At 44.8% G+C, this 16,500-nt stretch overlaps 1 protein-coding gene across 8 annotated transcripts in view; it reads left to right on the top strand.

Annotated features, from left to right (window-relative positions):
- Nucleotides 1-16,040, top strand: part of ZNF185 (zinc finger protein 185 with LIM domain) — a 59,085-nt gene extending 43,045 nt beyond the window's left edge. For all 8 annotated transcript variants that reach the window (XM_081221890.1, XM_081221886.1, XM_081221889.1 and 5 more), the window contains 3 exons: nucleotides 316-418; nucleotides 12,691-12,789; nucleotides 13,710-16,040. In XM_081221890.1, the coding sequence (XP_081078016.1) occupies nucleotides 316-418; nucleotides 12,691-12,789 (202 nt within the window). In that variant the 3' untranslated portion in view covers nucleotides 13,710-16,040. The remainder of the gene's footprint in view (nucleotides 1-315; nucleotides 419-12,690; nucleotides 12,790-13,709) is intronic.
- The last annotated feature ends 460 nt before the right edge of the window (nucleotides 16,041-16,500 follow it).

Genomic DNA, 16,500 nt, shown 5'->3' with positions numbered 1-16,500 from the left:
GCAGATATGCTAGGCAGAGGGACAGAGACAAGCAAGCTGCCTGGAATAAGAATCAGATCGCGGTGGCCAGACGTACAATAGAGAGTAGGGTGAAGATACAGGACTGGTTTCTGGAAACAATGTGAGGGTCTACAGTGGGCTGCGGCCCAGTCTGGCCCAAGGCTATATGGCCAGTTCACACTACCGAAAAAGATGGCAGGCTGGGAATCCTGGCAGCAGCCTAAGCCTGGCTGCGTCAAACCACAGGATCTGGCTGCATCACATCAATAGTCTGCGTACCAGCCTGACCGTGGATTCTTGTTTTTCATTTCCCAGAACAAGTGGAGGGGTCTGTACTTACTGCAACCAGGAGATCGGAGACTGTCCAAAGATTACCTTAGAACACCTTGGCCTTTGCTGCCATGACTATTGCTTTAAGGTAAGGAAGACAGGCGGTGCTGCTGAGAACATCATCCAGAGCTCGGGAGCCTTTATGGGTTCTGAGAGTGTGGAGAAGGCTTTATCTCTGTATGAATGTGCTCCATCTCAAAGGCTTTGCAGAACTGGGAGCTGAATGGGCTCCCAAGTTGAAAGGAGTACTATGTGCTTAATACTGTGAGGGAAACAAAAGCAGTCTTCTGGGGAAAGACTATTACCAGCAGACAGCCAACAAGTGCAAAGGCCCTGGGGCAGCAGCATGGAGTATTTTCAGGACACAGAGAGACTTTGGGTTTTATTGTAAATGCAGTTGGAACCTACTGGACGGTTTGGGTGGTGGAGAGACAGGGTCTGACTCATGCTTTTCAAAGGATCCCTCTGACTGCTAGGTGAAGGAGCGACTGTAGAGGGGCAGGAATGGGAAAAGGGAGATCAGTTAGGAAACTGCTGCAGTAGATCAAGCTAGAGAAAGCAGTCACTTGATTAGGGAGTTGGCAGGGGACATGTCAAGATGGTGCCTGGATCGGGGATACTGTTTGAAAATAGAGCTGGCAGGTTGTGGCTATGAGAAAATGAGAGGAGTCAAAGGAGATTGCAAAGTTTGGGGCCCAAGCCATTAGCTGAAAGGATGGTGGCACCTTTTACCGAGAAGGGAAGGACTAGAGGGGAGCAGGTTTGAGCAGAGGGAAGGCGGAGATGAGTGAAATTGAAGATGCCTCAGTGAGAGCTACGTGAGGAGCTCAGATGGTTGTTGGGATATGTGAGTTTGTGTTCCAGGGTAAGGCTGGAGCTGGGAGTCCACAGGGCATGCTTTTTCCCTGAGCCGTCCCTGACCTGATGAAATCACCTAAGGTATGAGTGGGTGGAGAGGGGGGCTGACGCTGAGCCTTGTGGCTTTCTAGCATTTAGAGGTTGGGAAGAGGAGGGGGTCCACAGAGGAGGGTGAGAAGTAACACACAGTGCGATGCCCCAAGTGACACAGTTTCTCCAAAGACTGCATTGGTCACCCTGTCAGTGGTTGCTGAGAGATCAAATGGGATGAAGCCTGAGAATTGACCTTGAATTTTGCAGCATGGTAGTCATCTGTGACCTCAGTTGGAGCAGTTTTGCTGGAGTGACGGGGATAGAAGGTTGACTGGAGTGGGCTCATGTGGAAATGGACAGAGTGAGCCTGGAAGACTCTCCTGATGGGTTGGCTTTGTAAGGGAGCAGTGCAAGCAGACAGTGGGGCAGAGGTGCCAGGCATGGGTTGATGCTGATGGGAGCGATACAGTAGTGAGCAGACACTGATGATGCAGGAGAAAGAGACGTTGATGGTGATCATGATGTACATCTGTAGGAGAGAAAGATGGGTACCAGTTGACACATGGCAGGAATAGGAAAGGCCAAATCTCTGGGTCACATACAGAGAAGTTCCCAAGTTGGCTTGTGGAAGAATGAAGAACTTCAGTACTTGCTTCTGTTTTCTCAGTCGATTAGAAAACATGATCATCTATGAGTGAGGGTGGGCAAGGGGTGTTGGACACTTGAGAAGAAAGGGGAGTCTGTGAAATATTGTCTCAGAGACAGGGAGGGTGGATGGGCTGTGCAGAGCCCGCTTGAAGGGAGGGCTCATTCATTCCTATGGAGACCGATCAGCATGTACTGTGTTGTTCCCTAGCCAGGCTCAGCAACAAGGGTGAAGCAGGGGCAGTTGCATTTACTGGGGTGGAGACTATGCCAGGTGAGTTGGCAGGGATTGGTCTGTGTGCAATGGAACAGTAACAGTGAGGCGGTGAACTGGTCCAGTAATGGAGGTTCCAGCGGTGGCAGAGATCAGCCAAATAAGCTGGAAGACATGGAAGTCAAGCAGTGGGCTGTATGACTTATTGGCTGTAACGAGGTCTAGAGCAGCAGTTCTCACTCTGGAGTGTGCATCTCACACCTGACCATTCCCTGAAGGGCTTCTTAAGACAAAGAGGGCTGGGCCCCAGCCCAGTATCTAACTCAGTACGTCTGGGTGGGACCTGAGAATTGGCCTCTCGAACAAGTTTCCAGGCAATGCTGAGGCTGCTTGTCCACATAGAGTCTGGCCAGAGCAGTGGCCGAGGTAGAGAGGGGCCCAGAACACTGGAGGAAAGGAACAAAAGGCCACGTGGTAGGAAGCTCTTCCATCTGCGTGGATCCAGAATTGACTCAGGAGTGCTGCAGGGAGAGACTGTGACATGTCATTTGGCAAAGAACATTCTGTTTCCCTGATTCCTGGACTTACATGAAAACTTATTAGAAACTGTTATGAACAATTACATACCAATAAATTGGACAACCTAGAAGAGGTGGATAAATCCTTAGAAACACACAACCTAGCAAGACAGAACCAAGAAGAAATTGGAAGCTTAAACAGACGAATAATAAGAAGATTGACTCAGTAACCAAACACCTCTCAACAAAGGAAAACTCAAGGCTGGGTCTTCACGGGCAAGTCTACCAAACATTTAAAGAAAAATTAATACCAATCCTTTTTATACTCTTCCAGAAATGGAAGAAAGAATACTTCCAAGCTCATTTTATGAAGTTAGCATTATCCTGACAGCAAAGCCAGGCAAAAAAATTAGAAATAGAGCTACCAGATGATCCAGCAATCCCACTTTTGTGTATATACACAAAGGAATTGAAATCAGGATCTCAAAGAGGTGTCTGTATTCTCTGTTCATTGCAGCATGGTTAATGATAGCCAAAACATGGAAGCAACCTAATTGTGCATTGCCTGATGAATGGGTGAAGAAAATGCGGTATATAGGGACTTCCCTGGTGGCGCAGTGGTTAAGAATCTGACTGCCAATGCAGGGGACATGGATTCGAGCCCTGGTCCAGGAAGGTCCCACATGCCACGGAACCACTAAGCCCGTGCGCCACAACTACTGAGCCTGGGCCCTAGAGCCCACGAGCCACAATTACTGAGCCCACGTGCCACAGCTACTGAAGCCCACGCACCTAGAGCCCATGCTCTGCAACAAGAGAGGCCACCACAATGAGAAGCCCGCGCGCTGCAACGAACAGCAGCCCCCGCCTGCCACAACTAGAGAAAGCCCACGCACAGCAACGAAGACCCAACGCAGCCAAAAGTACATTAAAAAAGGAAATGTGGTATATACACAAAATGGGATATTATTCTGCCTTTAAAGGAAGAAGGAAATCCTGCCATTTGCAACAACATGGATGAACGTGGAGGACATTTTGCTAAGTGAAGTAAGCCAGACACAGAAGGACAAATACTACCTAGTACCACTTATGTGAGGAATCTAAAACAGCCAAACCCATAGAAGAGAGTAGAAGGGTGGTTGCCAGGGGCTGGGGAGGGGGGAAATGGGGAGGTGATGGTCAAAGGGTACAATGTGTCAGGTACCCAAGATAAGTAAGTTCTAGAGGTCTAGAATATTTTGTCAACTTCTGGTTATGTACTTTAATTTCAGGGCACCCCTGTTAAACAGAGAGCAAAATTACGGGAGTCTCAGACCTAAGCAACTCTGGGCACATTTGGTCTCACAGAACCACGTGTTGGGTGAAGGGTGCAGTTGGAGTGGGTTGGAGTCCCAGGAAGGCTTTGTGAGGGAGGTGGGTCCAGAATCAGAGGTGAAGAGGTGTCCAAGGGTATTTTCCAGGTAGCTAAACAGGTCTCCATCGTGCGTGCAGAGGGAATAGGGATGAAGAGGCAAGCAGGAGGCTGGCAGGCCTGGGAGGAGGAGGCATAGAGCGGCAGGATTTTAAACTTGCCTGATTGGAGCTCACACAGGGCTGGGGAACTTGGAATTGTGGCAAAATAGGCCTGGTATTCTTGGGGAATGCTTGGAATGTGGGCAGGGTGCCTGAGAGCCACCCTTGGGGTCCATGAGCACAGAGGTGAAGAGGATATTATTTTCGTAAGATCACACAGCTGCTCAGAACCGAGGGTGGAAATCCCGGTTCCGACATCAGAGCCAGTGTTGTCTCAGCTACACCCTGCAGCCTCCCAGGAAATGCCATTCCATTGCTCAAGTTCATTTGTATAAACTAATCTGTCACTGTGCTTAATTGTAGGTTTATCTTACCTTTGTTAGATTGACATAACATTTTAAAATACTAGTTTGTAGGGGACTTCCCTGGTGGTCCAGTGGGTAAGACTCTGCACTCCCAACACAGGGGGCCCAGGTTCAATCCCTGGTCAGGGAACTAGATCCCTCATACACGCCTCAGCTAAGAGTCCGCATGCCCCAACTAAGAGTCCGCATGCCGCAACTAAAGATCCCGCATGCCACAACAAAGATCCCACATGCCGCAACTAAGACCCGGTGCAGCCAAAGTAAATAAATAAATGAACATTAAAATAAATAAATACTAAAATAAATAAATAAAATGGAATACTAGTTTGTATTGTTATATGTAGGAAGAAAGAGAAGACACTTATGGCCACAGCATCACAACAACCTTTTAGGGTTCCTGTTCTCCGCAGTGTGAGGCATGTTGCAAGCCCAGATTGTTGATTTTTTTCCTGTGTTCCCAGAGGTGACCCCCTAAATGGATCAGCACCATTAGCTGGCTAAGTTGAGGTTCAAGTCCTGGTCTACAGTAACTAGAATCACAGAGGGCTGATAAATTTACAGTGAAAAAATGGCCAGGAGGATAGCCTCATCCACCAGAGGGCAGACAGCAGAAGCAAGAAAAGCTACAGTACTGCAGCCTGTGGGACAGAAACCACATTCACAGAAAGATAGACGAGATGAAAAGGCAGAGGTCTATGTACCAGATGAAGGAACAAGATAAAACCCCAGAAAAACAACTAAAGGAAGTAGAGATAGGCAACCTTCCAGAAAAAGAATTCAGAATAATGATAGGGAAGATGATCCAGGACCTCGAAAAAAGAATGGAGGTAAAGATCGAGAAGATGCAAGAAATGTTTAACAAAGACCTAGAAGAGTTAAAGAACAAACAAACAGAGATGAACATCACAGTAACTGAAATGAAAACTACACTAGAAGGAATCAATAGCAGAATAACTGAGGCAGAAGAATGGATAAGTGATCTGGAAGACAGAATGGTGGAATTCACTGCTGAGGAAGAAAATAAAGAAAAAAGAATGAAAAGAAATGAAGACAGCCTAAGAGACCTCTGGAACAACATTAAACGCAACAACATTCACATTATAGGGGTCCCAGAAGGAAAAGAGAGAAAGGACACGAGAAAATATTTGAAGAGATTATAGTCAAAAACTTCCTGGCGTCCGTGCCCAAGGCTCTTGGTTCTGTGGCCGTAGCACATGGCGCTGGAGCTTGAGACGGTGGGGGTGGGGGGCGGGCTGGCTGCCACCATGGCCGGGAGTCAGGACATGTTCGACGCCATCGTGATGGCGGATGAGAGGTTATGATGGTGCCAATTACACTGCTGGGCCTTCAAAGTCAGAGCCTTTATTCGACTGCAGGCGCCACAGTCACAGTACATTTTGTGATCATCTGATGGTATTTCTCCTTGCTAGTCTCCTGAGATGTGATGGAAAGCCCGGTTTCATGGGGAAGGTTATTAGGAAGGCTATAAAGAAGGAAGTAGTTTGGGTATGATTGAAGGAAGACAGTATGGCACATTACATGGAGCTAAAATCGGATCTGAGATCGGGTGCTACCAAGGTTTTGCTTTTGCGTGGAGATGTCTCCTGCACGGCTGGGCCACTGAGAAAGACAGCAAAGAGATGAAGGTCTTAGAATCGTTGATTGAAATGATTTAGAAATTCCCTTATGATGACCCTACTTATGATAAACTTCATGAAGACTTAGACAGAATTAGAGGGAAATTTAAGCAGCTTTGTTCATTACTAAACATCCAGCCCGACTTTAAAATTAGTGCAGAAGGTTCTGGACTTTCATCTTGAGGATGACAGACGCACAAAGACGAAACATCAGGGAACAGATGTTTGTATGCTAAGTGTTTAAAAATGTGATTAAAGACAAAACAATGATGGGGGATTCATTGTTTTGCAGGGAGGGTTCCAGCTTGGCCGCTGAAAGGGCTTCCTTCCTCCGAGGTCTGCCGGGTGGCCTCGGTGGCCCCCCACGGGGCCCCTCCACATAGGCCCGTCCTTTGTTGGGCCCTGTCTGCTCTGCAGCATGAACGCGGCCCTGGCAGAGCCCTCACCGGGCTGCTCTTCTCTGGTCCAGGGTCCAGGCCCCTGGCTCACGGCTTCTCGTCATCTGGCAGGCCTGGCTGGATCTAGACTCGGGTTGGCTCTGGATATGATAAACCTCCCCTTTACCCACCGGGCTTTGGTCAGCGCTCAGAGGGACGTTTTTTTTAAAAAATGAGAGCCACAGGGTTGGCACGAATCAGGTTAATGGGAAGGAGTGATGGGTACTGTGACATTTATTGACCCTTGAGATGTGCCAGTGCTGTGACCTGCTTCTCATGTTTTATTTAGTCCCTTCAGGAGCCCATGAGGTAGGCGTTATTCCCATTTTATAGACGAAGAAACTGAGGCCCAAGAGACTGCCTGGTCCAAGGGCAGTGGGGGCAGAGCTGGGACTCCAGCCCTGTCTCCTGGTGCCCGCTCTGGAATGCATGGTCACACCCACAGTCTCGGGGTCCCTGCCCGCAGGTCCCAGCTATGCCCCGTGGAGCCCTGGGGCATCTCATGTCGCCATGGACGTGGGCGTCTGGCTGAGAGGAGCAGAGGCCAGCCCTGTCCCCAGGAAGCCGGGACGAGCTCTTCCTGTGTCCCTGGGTGGGTGGGGCTCTGCAGCATCAAAAATGGTCAAGGGGAGGAGACTTTAAGGCCACCGTTCTATGTGCAGAAACTTTGCAGCCTTACTGCATGCAGCCTTCCTTCTAGTGTGAGTTCTTCTGTCTTCTGCCCGGACTTAAAAGGCATCATCTGTACACGGTGCATGGCCTCAGGTGCGCCTTTGTCACAGACACCAGCAACGCTTATCTCTGGCTGGTAGGATGGAGGGGCTTTTGTTGTTGTTTTCCTGGGTGGATTTTTGTGCTTCCTAAGCTATCTGTTTGGATAATGTATTATCTTTATAATTGAAAAAAATAAAGAGTATATTTTAAAGCAGAAAAAAAAACCCAAAACTTCCCTAACACGGGAAAGGAAATAGCCACCCAAGTCCAGGAAGTGCAGAGAGTCCCATACAGGATAAACCCAATGAGAAACACGACGAGACACACAGTAATCAAATTGGCAAAAATTAAAGACAAAGAAAAATTATTGAAAGCAGCAAGGGAAAAATAACAAATAACATACAAGGGAACTCCCATAAGGTTAACAGCTGATTTCTCAGCAGAAGCTCTACAAGCCAGAAGGGAGTGGCATGATATACTTAAAGTGATGAAAGGGAAGAACCTACAACCAAGATTACTCTACCTGGCAAGGATCTCATTCAGATTCAATGGAGAAGTCAAAAGCTTTACAGACAAGCAAAAGCTAAGAGAATTCAGCACCAGCAAACCAGCTCTACAACAAATGCTAAAGGAACTTCTCTAAGTGGGAAATGCAAGAGAAGAAAAGGACCAACAAAAACAAACCCAAAACAATTAAGAAAATGGTAATAGGAGCATACATATCGATAATTACCTTAAACGTGAATGGATTAAATGCTCCAGCCAAAAGACACAGGCTTGCTGAATGGATACAAAAACAAGACCCAGATATATGCTGTCTACAAGAGACCCACTTCAGACCTAGGGACACATTCAGACTGAAAGTGAGGGGATGGAAAAAGATATTCTATGCAAATGGAAATCAAAAGAAAGCTGGAGTAGCAATACTCATATCAGATAAAATAGACTTTTAAATACAGAATGTTACAAGAGACAAGGAAGGACACGACATAATGATCAAGGGATCAATCCAAGAAGAAGATATAACAATTATAGATATATATGCACCCAACATAGCACCTCCGTACATAAGGCAACCGCTAACAGCTCTAAAAGAGGAAATCAACAGTAACACCATAATAGTGGAGGACTTTAACACCTCACTTACACCAGTGGACAGATCATCCAAACAGAAAATTAATAAGGAAACACAAGCTTTAAATGACACAACAGACCAGATAGATTTAATTCATATTTATAGGACATTCCATCCAAAAACCGCAGATTACACTTTCTTCTCAAGTGCGCATGGAACATTCTCCAGGATAGATCACATGTTGGGTCACAAATCAAGCCTCAGTAAATTCAAGAAGATTGAAATCATATCAAGCATGTTTTCTGACCACAATGCTATGAGATTAGAAATCAATTACAGGGGAAACAATGTAAAAAGCACAAACACATGGAGGCTAAACAATATGTTACTAAATAACCAAGAGATCCCTGAAGAAATCAAAGAGGAAATCAAAAAATACCTACAGACAAATGACAATGAAAACACGATGATCCAAAACCTATGGGATGCAGCAAAAGCAGTTCTAAGAGGGAAGTTTATAGCTCTACAAGCCTACCTCAAGAAACAAGAAAAATCTCAAACAATCTAACGTTACACCTAAAGGAACTAGAGAAAGGAGAACAAACAAAACCCAAAGTTAGCAGAAAGAGAGAAATCATAAAGATCAGAGCAGAAATAAATGTAATAGAAACAAAGAAAACAATAGCAAAGATTGATAAAAGTAAAAGCTGGTTCTTTGAGAAGACAAACAAAATTGTTAAACCATTAGCCAGACTCATCAAGGAAAAGAGGGAGAGGACTCAAATCAATAAAATTAGAAATGAAAAAGGAGTAGTTACAACGGACACCGCAGAAATACAAAGCATCCTAAGAGACTACTACAGGCAACTCTATGCCAATAAAATGGACAACCTAGAAGAAATGGACAAACTCTTAGGAAGGTATAACCTTCCAAGGCTGAACCAGGAAGAAATAGAAAATATGAACAGACCACTCACAAGTAATGAAACTCTGATTAAAAATCTTCCAACAAACAAAAGCCCGGAACCAGATGGCTTCACAGGCGAATTCTATCAAACGTTTAGAGAAGAGCTAACACCTATCCTTCTCAAACTCTTCCAAAATATAGCAGAGGGAGGAACACTCCCCAACTCATTCTACGAGGCCACCATCACCCTGATACCAAAACCTGATAAAGATGTCACAAAGAAAGAAAACTACAGGCCAATATCACTGATGAACATAGATGCAAAAATCCTCAACAGAATACTAGCCAACCAAATCCAACAACACATTAAAAGGATCATACACCTTGATCAACTGGGGTTTATTCCAGGAATGCAAGTATTCTTCAATATACGCAAAGCAATCAACGTGATACACCATATTAACAAACTGAAGGAGAAAAACCATACGATCATCTCAATGGATGCAGAGAAAGCTTTCAACAAATTTCAACACCCATTTATGATTTAAAAACCCTGCAGAAAGTAGGCATAGAGGGAACTTTCCTCAACATAATAAAGGCCATATATGACAAACCCACGGCCAACATCATCCTCGATGGTGAAAAAGTGAAAGCATTTCCACTAAGATAAGGAACAAGACAGGGTTGCCCACTCTCACCACTCTTATTCAACATACTTTTGGAAGTTTTAGCCACAGCAGTCAGAGAAGAAAAAGAAATAAAAGGAATCCAAATCAGAAAAGAAGAAGGGAAGCTGTCACTGTTTGCAGATGACATGATAATATACATAGAGAATCCGAAAGATGCTACCAGAAAACTACTAGAGCTAATCAAAAATTTGGTAAAGTAGCAGGATACAAAAGTAATGCACAGAAATCTCTTGCATTCCTATACACTAATGATGAAAAATCTGAAAGAGAAATTAAGGAAACACTCCCACTTACCAGTGCAACAAAAAGAATAAAATACCTAGGAATAAACCTACCTAAGGAGACAAAAGACCTGTATGCAGAAAACTATAGGATATTGATGAAAGAAATTAAAGGTGATACAAACAGATGGAGAGATATACCATGTTCTTGGATTGGAAGAATCAACGCTGTGAAAATGACTATACTGCCCAAAGTAGTCTATAGATTCAATGCAGTCCCTATCAAATTACCAGTGGCATTTTTTACAGAACTAGAACAAAAAATCTTAAAATTTGTATGGAGACACAAAAGACCCCGAATAGCCAAAGCAGTCTTGAGGGAAAAAAACAGAGCTGGAGGAATCAGACTCCCCGACTTCAGACTATACTACAAAGCTACAGTAATCAAGACAATATGGTACTGGCACAAAAACAGAAATACGGATCAATGGAACAGGATAGAAAGCCCAGAGATAAACCCACGCACCTATGGTCAACTAATCTATGGCAAAGGAGGCAAGGATATACAGTGGAGAAAAGACAGTCTCTTCAGTAAGTGGTGCTGGGAAAACTGGACAGCTACATGTAAAAAATGAAATTAGAACACTCCCTAACACCATACACAAAAATAGACTCAAAATGGATTAGAGACCTAAATGTAAGACCGGACACTATAAAACTCTTAGAGGAAAACATAGGAAGAACACTCTTTGACATAAATCACAGCAAGATCTTTTTTGAGCCACCTCCTAGAGTAATGGAAATAAAAACAAAAATAAACGAATGGGACCTAATGAAACATAAAAGCTTTCACAAAGCAAAGGAAGCTACAAACAAGACGAAAAGACAACCCTCAGAATGGGAAAAAATATTTGCAAACGAATCAACAGACAAAGGATTAATCTCCAAAATATATAAACAGCTCATCCAGCTCAATATTGAAAACAACAAACAGCCCAATCCAAAAATGGTCAGAAGACCTAAATAGACATTTCTCCAAAGAAGATACACAGATGGCCAAGAAGCACATGAAAAGCTGCTCAACATCACTCATTACTAGAGAAATGCAAATCAAACCTACAATGAGGTATCACCTCACACCAATCAGAATGGCCATCATCAGAAAATATACAAACAATAAATGCCGGAGGGGGTGTGGAGAAAAGGGAACCATCTTGCACTGTTGCTGGGAATGTAAATTGATACAGCCACTATGGAGAACAGTATGGAGTCTCCTTAAAGAACTAAAACTAGAATTACCATATGACCCAGCAATTGCACTACTGGGCATATACCCAGAGGAAACCATAATTCAAAAAGACACATACACCCCAATGTTCACTGCAGCATGATTTACAATAGCCAGGTCATGGAAGCAACCTAAATGCCCATCGGCAGACGAATGGATAAAGAAGTTGTGGTACATATATACAATGGAATATTACTCAGCCATCAAAAGGAATGAAATTGGGTCATTTGTAGAGACGTGGATGAATCTAGAGACTGACATACAGAGTGAATTAAGTCAGAAAGAGAAAAAGAAATATCCTATATTAACCCACATATGTGGAACCTAGAAAAATGGTACAGATGGACCGGTTTGCAGGGCAGAAATAGAGACACAGACGTAGAGAACAAAAGTATGGACACCAAGGGGGGAAAGCAGTGGGGGGTGGGCGTGGAGGTGTGATGAATTGGGAGATTGGGATTAACATGTATACACCGAAGTGTATAAAATGGATGACTAATAAGAACCTGCTGTATAAAAAAATACATAAAATAAAATTCAAAAAATAAAAAATAAATGGCCAGGAGACAGGAACTGAAAAACAGAAGAAAGAGCCATCAGAAAGATGCTTGGTGAGAATGAGCAGAGGGCCTTGGGGATCCTAGCAGCTGTTCTCCACTGCTTTCAGCTGGAAGCCAGAAGCCTTAGTCCAGGCTGGGCCTGGAGACAGCTGGAGTCCCAGAAATATGGGGACTCTTGGTCTCCTCTTAGTTGAGACTGTCTGCAGGTCACCCTGCTCTGACTCCTCGTACCAGGAGGGTCCGCTGCAGATGGCTGGCTGTTCTCATCCTTTAGACGTTCACTGGAGAGACATGCTGGAGTGGCTGGACTGCTGAAATAGCTTTACCTTTCAGTGGGCCTTCATGTCACCTTCTTTTGCACTTTAAATGTCACAATTAAAGCCCTCCTGTAGATGAGGAAATGGAGGCTCAGGGAGCCTCAGTAACTTACCCAAGCTCATCTAGCTAATAAGTAGTGGATTTAGGGCTCAAACCCAGGCCCAATTCTGAAACCTGGGCTCCTAACCACTGTGTGATCATTCTGCCTGTTAGGTTTTTTTTTGTTTTTGTTTGGGTTTTGTCTCTGTTAGCCATTTTTAAATTGTCTGCTTCGAAGTCCAGGATGTGCCATCAGCTTGGAGCCTGCCCACTCCACTCGTTTATATTGCTTCACTTGTGTGTTGACCTCTAGCTTGTTTTCTCTTTCAGTGTGGGATTTGCAGTAAACCAATGGGTGAGCTTCTGGATCAGATCTTCATTCACCGTGACACCATCCACTGTGGGAAATGCTATGAGAAGCTCTTCTAGGTGGGTGCTGGAAACTTACTAGAGGGAAGAAATGTGCTCTGGTCTCTCCCTGAGTCTTGACCTGGGACACTGCTATCTCTGTTAGCCTTTATGTTCAGGGGACCCCGAGTCCTTGTGTCCCTATGCCCTGTGATACTTTGAAGTCTTAGGTGGCGCAGATAAAGACCCTCCCCATGGACATTTCCAAGTTGCAGGAGTCATTGTCTCTTCCTCTCAAGAAGCATCTTCCATGCAGCACCTCAGCTAAGCCCTCTAGCTGCCCTAGGATGCTGGCCAGGCCTATGTTGTTAGCCTCATTTGGGAACAAGGAAGTAAAGACCTAGAAAGCAAAAGGACATAGGAAAACACCTGGCTTGTAGATGGCAGAATCAGGACCTCAACCCAGGACTTCAGATTCAGGTGTGGGGCTCTCTGCCACATTCCCTTGAGTCGCCTCCACCATTGCTCATATAGCATCAGATCAGGACTCAGCCAAGGTATTCAGTAAAACAAGATATATAGCTGGGGACCAGCAGCAGGTCAAGGCCAGGATACATAGGCATATGTGGGAAGTGATGGTGCAGTCCTGGTGCCTGGGCAGCTTCTGGGCCACATTGTGAACTCTGCCTGAAGACAGGTTTGCATGCTAAAAGCCAGTGGAATTGACCCCAGTGTCTGAGCTTCATGGGGCCCAGTGATCCTCCTCCTCAACTAGAAGCACAGAGCAGAATATCTCCCTTGAAGGCAATGGGAATCGGTAGCAACCAGGCCCTCCACCAGCTACAAGCCTGTTCTGCCTTTTCTCCAGAAGACACATTGACCTGGACTGTTACTCCTGATGCCTGGAGCAGTCACCCTCCCCAAGGGCTTGTGACTGCTCATTGGATTGGGTGTGTATTTCCAATCTCATGAATACTTCTATTTTCTTTTGGCTCCTCCAGGCTAAGAAGAAGCTGATAACTCCTGGACAAGTTTGACTGTCCCCGCTTGCCCCAAGTTGCTGACTCTTCTTCCCTCACTTCCTCTCTCCTCCATTTGATTGCTTCATGTTTTTGCTCTTCTTAAGTTGAACTTGCTTACATCCAGTAGCATCCATGTCTTAGTGATGTTATGATAATTACTTGTGTGTGTAGCTTTTTGTAGCTTAGAAAGCACTTCCCATCCATTATGTTACTTCAGGCTCAAGCAAAGAGGATTGAACAATAATTCCATTTTGGCTTCCCTCAGACTGGCCAGCTCCCTGATGAGTTTAGGTGGCCTGGTACAATAGGCACGGACAAGAGTGTGGGGTTCGGTGTATCCTGACTTTTGGGACAGAGAGCAAATCACATTCAGGTTCACAGCTGTGAGTGTGCCTTTGGAACTTGACAGAAGAAGGAGACCTCCTGAAGCTTCTGAGGGGTTAAAGACTGTTGACGATCCCTGGTGGGTAAATTGCAGACATTGAATGCTAGGGATTGACACAGGCTAATGTTTAGCTTGTCTATTTGCCATATATATTTTTTAAACTTTCCGTATACTTTTACAACTAGTTAGTTGCTTTTGATTGAGTTATATAGCAGATTTTAATGACCTTCTGCCTACCTACCTTTCAATATAGTTGCGTTTTGTCCTGCAGGCATGTGGACATGTATTAGAAAGTTTACACGTTAGGTTTAAATTCTATAGAATGTGATTCTTAAGAGGCTACTGACCAAAGGGAAATCTGTGTCTGAATCTTGCTAGCTAATTAATAACTTTGCCCTCAATTTCCGATCGCTAAACTTTACACAGAAATCCCCTAAAGCAAGTTTTAGGGTCTATAGACTCCAGCAGGATTATGAAGGGAGAAAACCAGCTAACATTTCTTGAGGCCTTACTGTGTACCAGGCGTTATCACAAAGCGGTGGCATTAATCCCCATGCTAATCTTGTACAGAGGGTATTCTTCTCCGCAGTTTGCAAATGAGTATGTTGAGGCTCAGAGAGGGGGTCATTGCATCGTGCAGAACCATCGCTATCTCCCTCTAGTAACGGTAATGACAGACATGAACGTTGAGTCAATGCTGAGTATATGCGAAGCGCTGTGTGGAGGTGACACCACGCCCTCAAGCCTTCCCTGAGGCACACTTTTACAAAGAGGGGAAGGTGGGGAATTGCACCCCTCCTCTGGGCATCCTGGGTCCCCATAAAATACCAGAAGGGCCAAACTGGCCCTCTCACCTCCCTTTTCCATGAAAACACTTCTGAACTGAAATACTCTCAGCTGGGAACAGATCTGACTCACAGACCTTCCCAAAGAAGAGCTTGTCAACCCAGGGGAAGCTCCAGTAGGCTAGCCGATCTGGGCACAGGGCCCTCAGCGACCTCCCATTTTCCAGTCCAGACTCTGTCCCAAGCTAGTGGCAACTACTGAAACCCCAGGTACTTGGAACAGGGATACCTGTTGGCCAGCTGGACAGATGCAGGCCCATTCATGCAGTCAGCTGATGCTCTGCTCAGGTTCGACTGGGCCCCTCTACCTTTGGGACCAGCATCACTGTGTAAGTTCCTCGAAAGGACAACCTGACAGTTTTTCTGATGAAAAATGAGGGCCTTTTCTCTTGGTTTAATTAGAAAATGCCTCTCCATCTCTCTCCAGTTTCTGAGCCCTATGCACGTTGGCTGGTGTACTTGTTCTTCCTGCCAAATGATCAGAGAGGAATGTTCCATTTATTTCCATAGATGTGCGTCAGATTTGCTCTGGAGTGGAAAACTGGCCATGTACTCGTACAAAATATGAGCTGGTTTTCCTCAAGACTAGCCCTCAGCCTGGGACTTCGCAGATGGTAGGGACTGACACATAGGTGCTGAATGAATGAGTGAAAGGGAAAGAAAGGTCGTGCCTTTGGGTGGGAGGTAGCACCCCTGAGTCTTGGCAGGATAAAGAGGTCCAAGATAGGCTGGCTTCCCTACCTTCTAGATACACTCTGCCTTTAAGAGAGTTTTAGAACCAACATGCAAGATATTGACTCCAATCTGAAAAAATCTCTTTCATGTTTAAATGGCACAGAATTCTTCAGACTTAAGGAAGAGAGGTGGTTGCATTACACTTTCGCTTCTTTTTATTTGCCTAGAATTTTAAATCATACTTGCTTAACTCATTAATGTACACAATTATAATAAATGGTAAGATATTTCATGTGTAAATGTTAACGTTTCCTTTTATAGGTGTAATAACTTGGTGTATTTGGCTGTGTGATCTATTTTCTCCTATTACCTGAAGCCACTCTCTTTACAAAAGCAAATAAATACTTTAAGGAGTATCAAAGTTTTCTCTACAGAAGCAAGTACTTTTAAGAAGTATCAAATCTAAAGAGAAATAAACAGCATTATCTAGAAACTATGCATGCACAGCAAGTGTGCAATTCCAGACCTGTCAGATCGTAATGAAGAATATTTTATTCTTTTGGGCCCATCCTTCCTTTCATTGTCGACAGGTGGCCGCCTCGTCCTTACTGAACACTTGCAATGACCAAGAGCTCAGTCCCTTACAAGCCCATTCTGTCTGTGGAAATGCGTTCCTCAGCTGAGTTACAACCTGTTCCCTTTAACTACCACCCACTGGTAATCTGTAATCCCTCTTTTATACGCCAGCCCCTAAAATTGATAAATACGCTTGTTGGGTTCTTCCTCTGTCAACTCTTCTCTCATTTAAACACCCCTGGTCCCATCAGCTCTGACAGGAATTCTGAGTATGCATCTCTTACCCTCA

The sequence above is a fragment of the Mesoplodon bidens genome, assembly GCF_964165515.1.
Source record: "Mesoplodon bidens genome assembly, chromosome: X".
Classification (NCBI taxonomy): Eukaryota; Metazoa; Chordata; class Mammalia; order Artiodactyla; family Ziphiidae; genus Mesoplodon; species Mesoplodon bidens.
The sequence above is the reverse complement of the archived record's forward strand: the minus strand, read 5'-3'. Positions and strand labels throughout refer to the sequence as shown.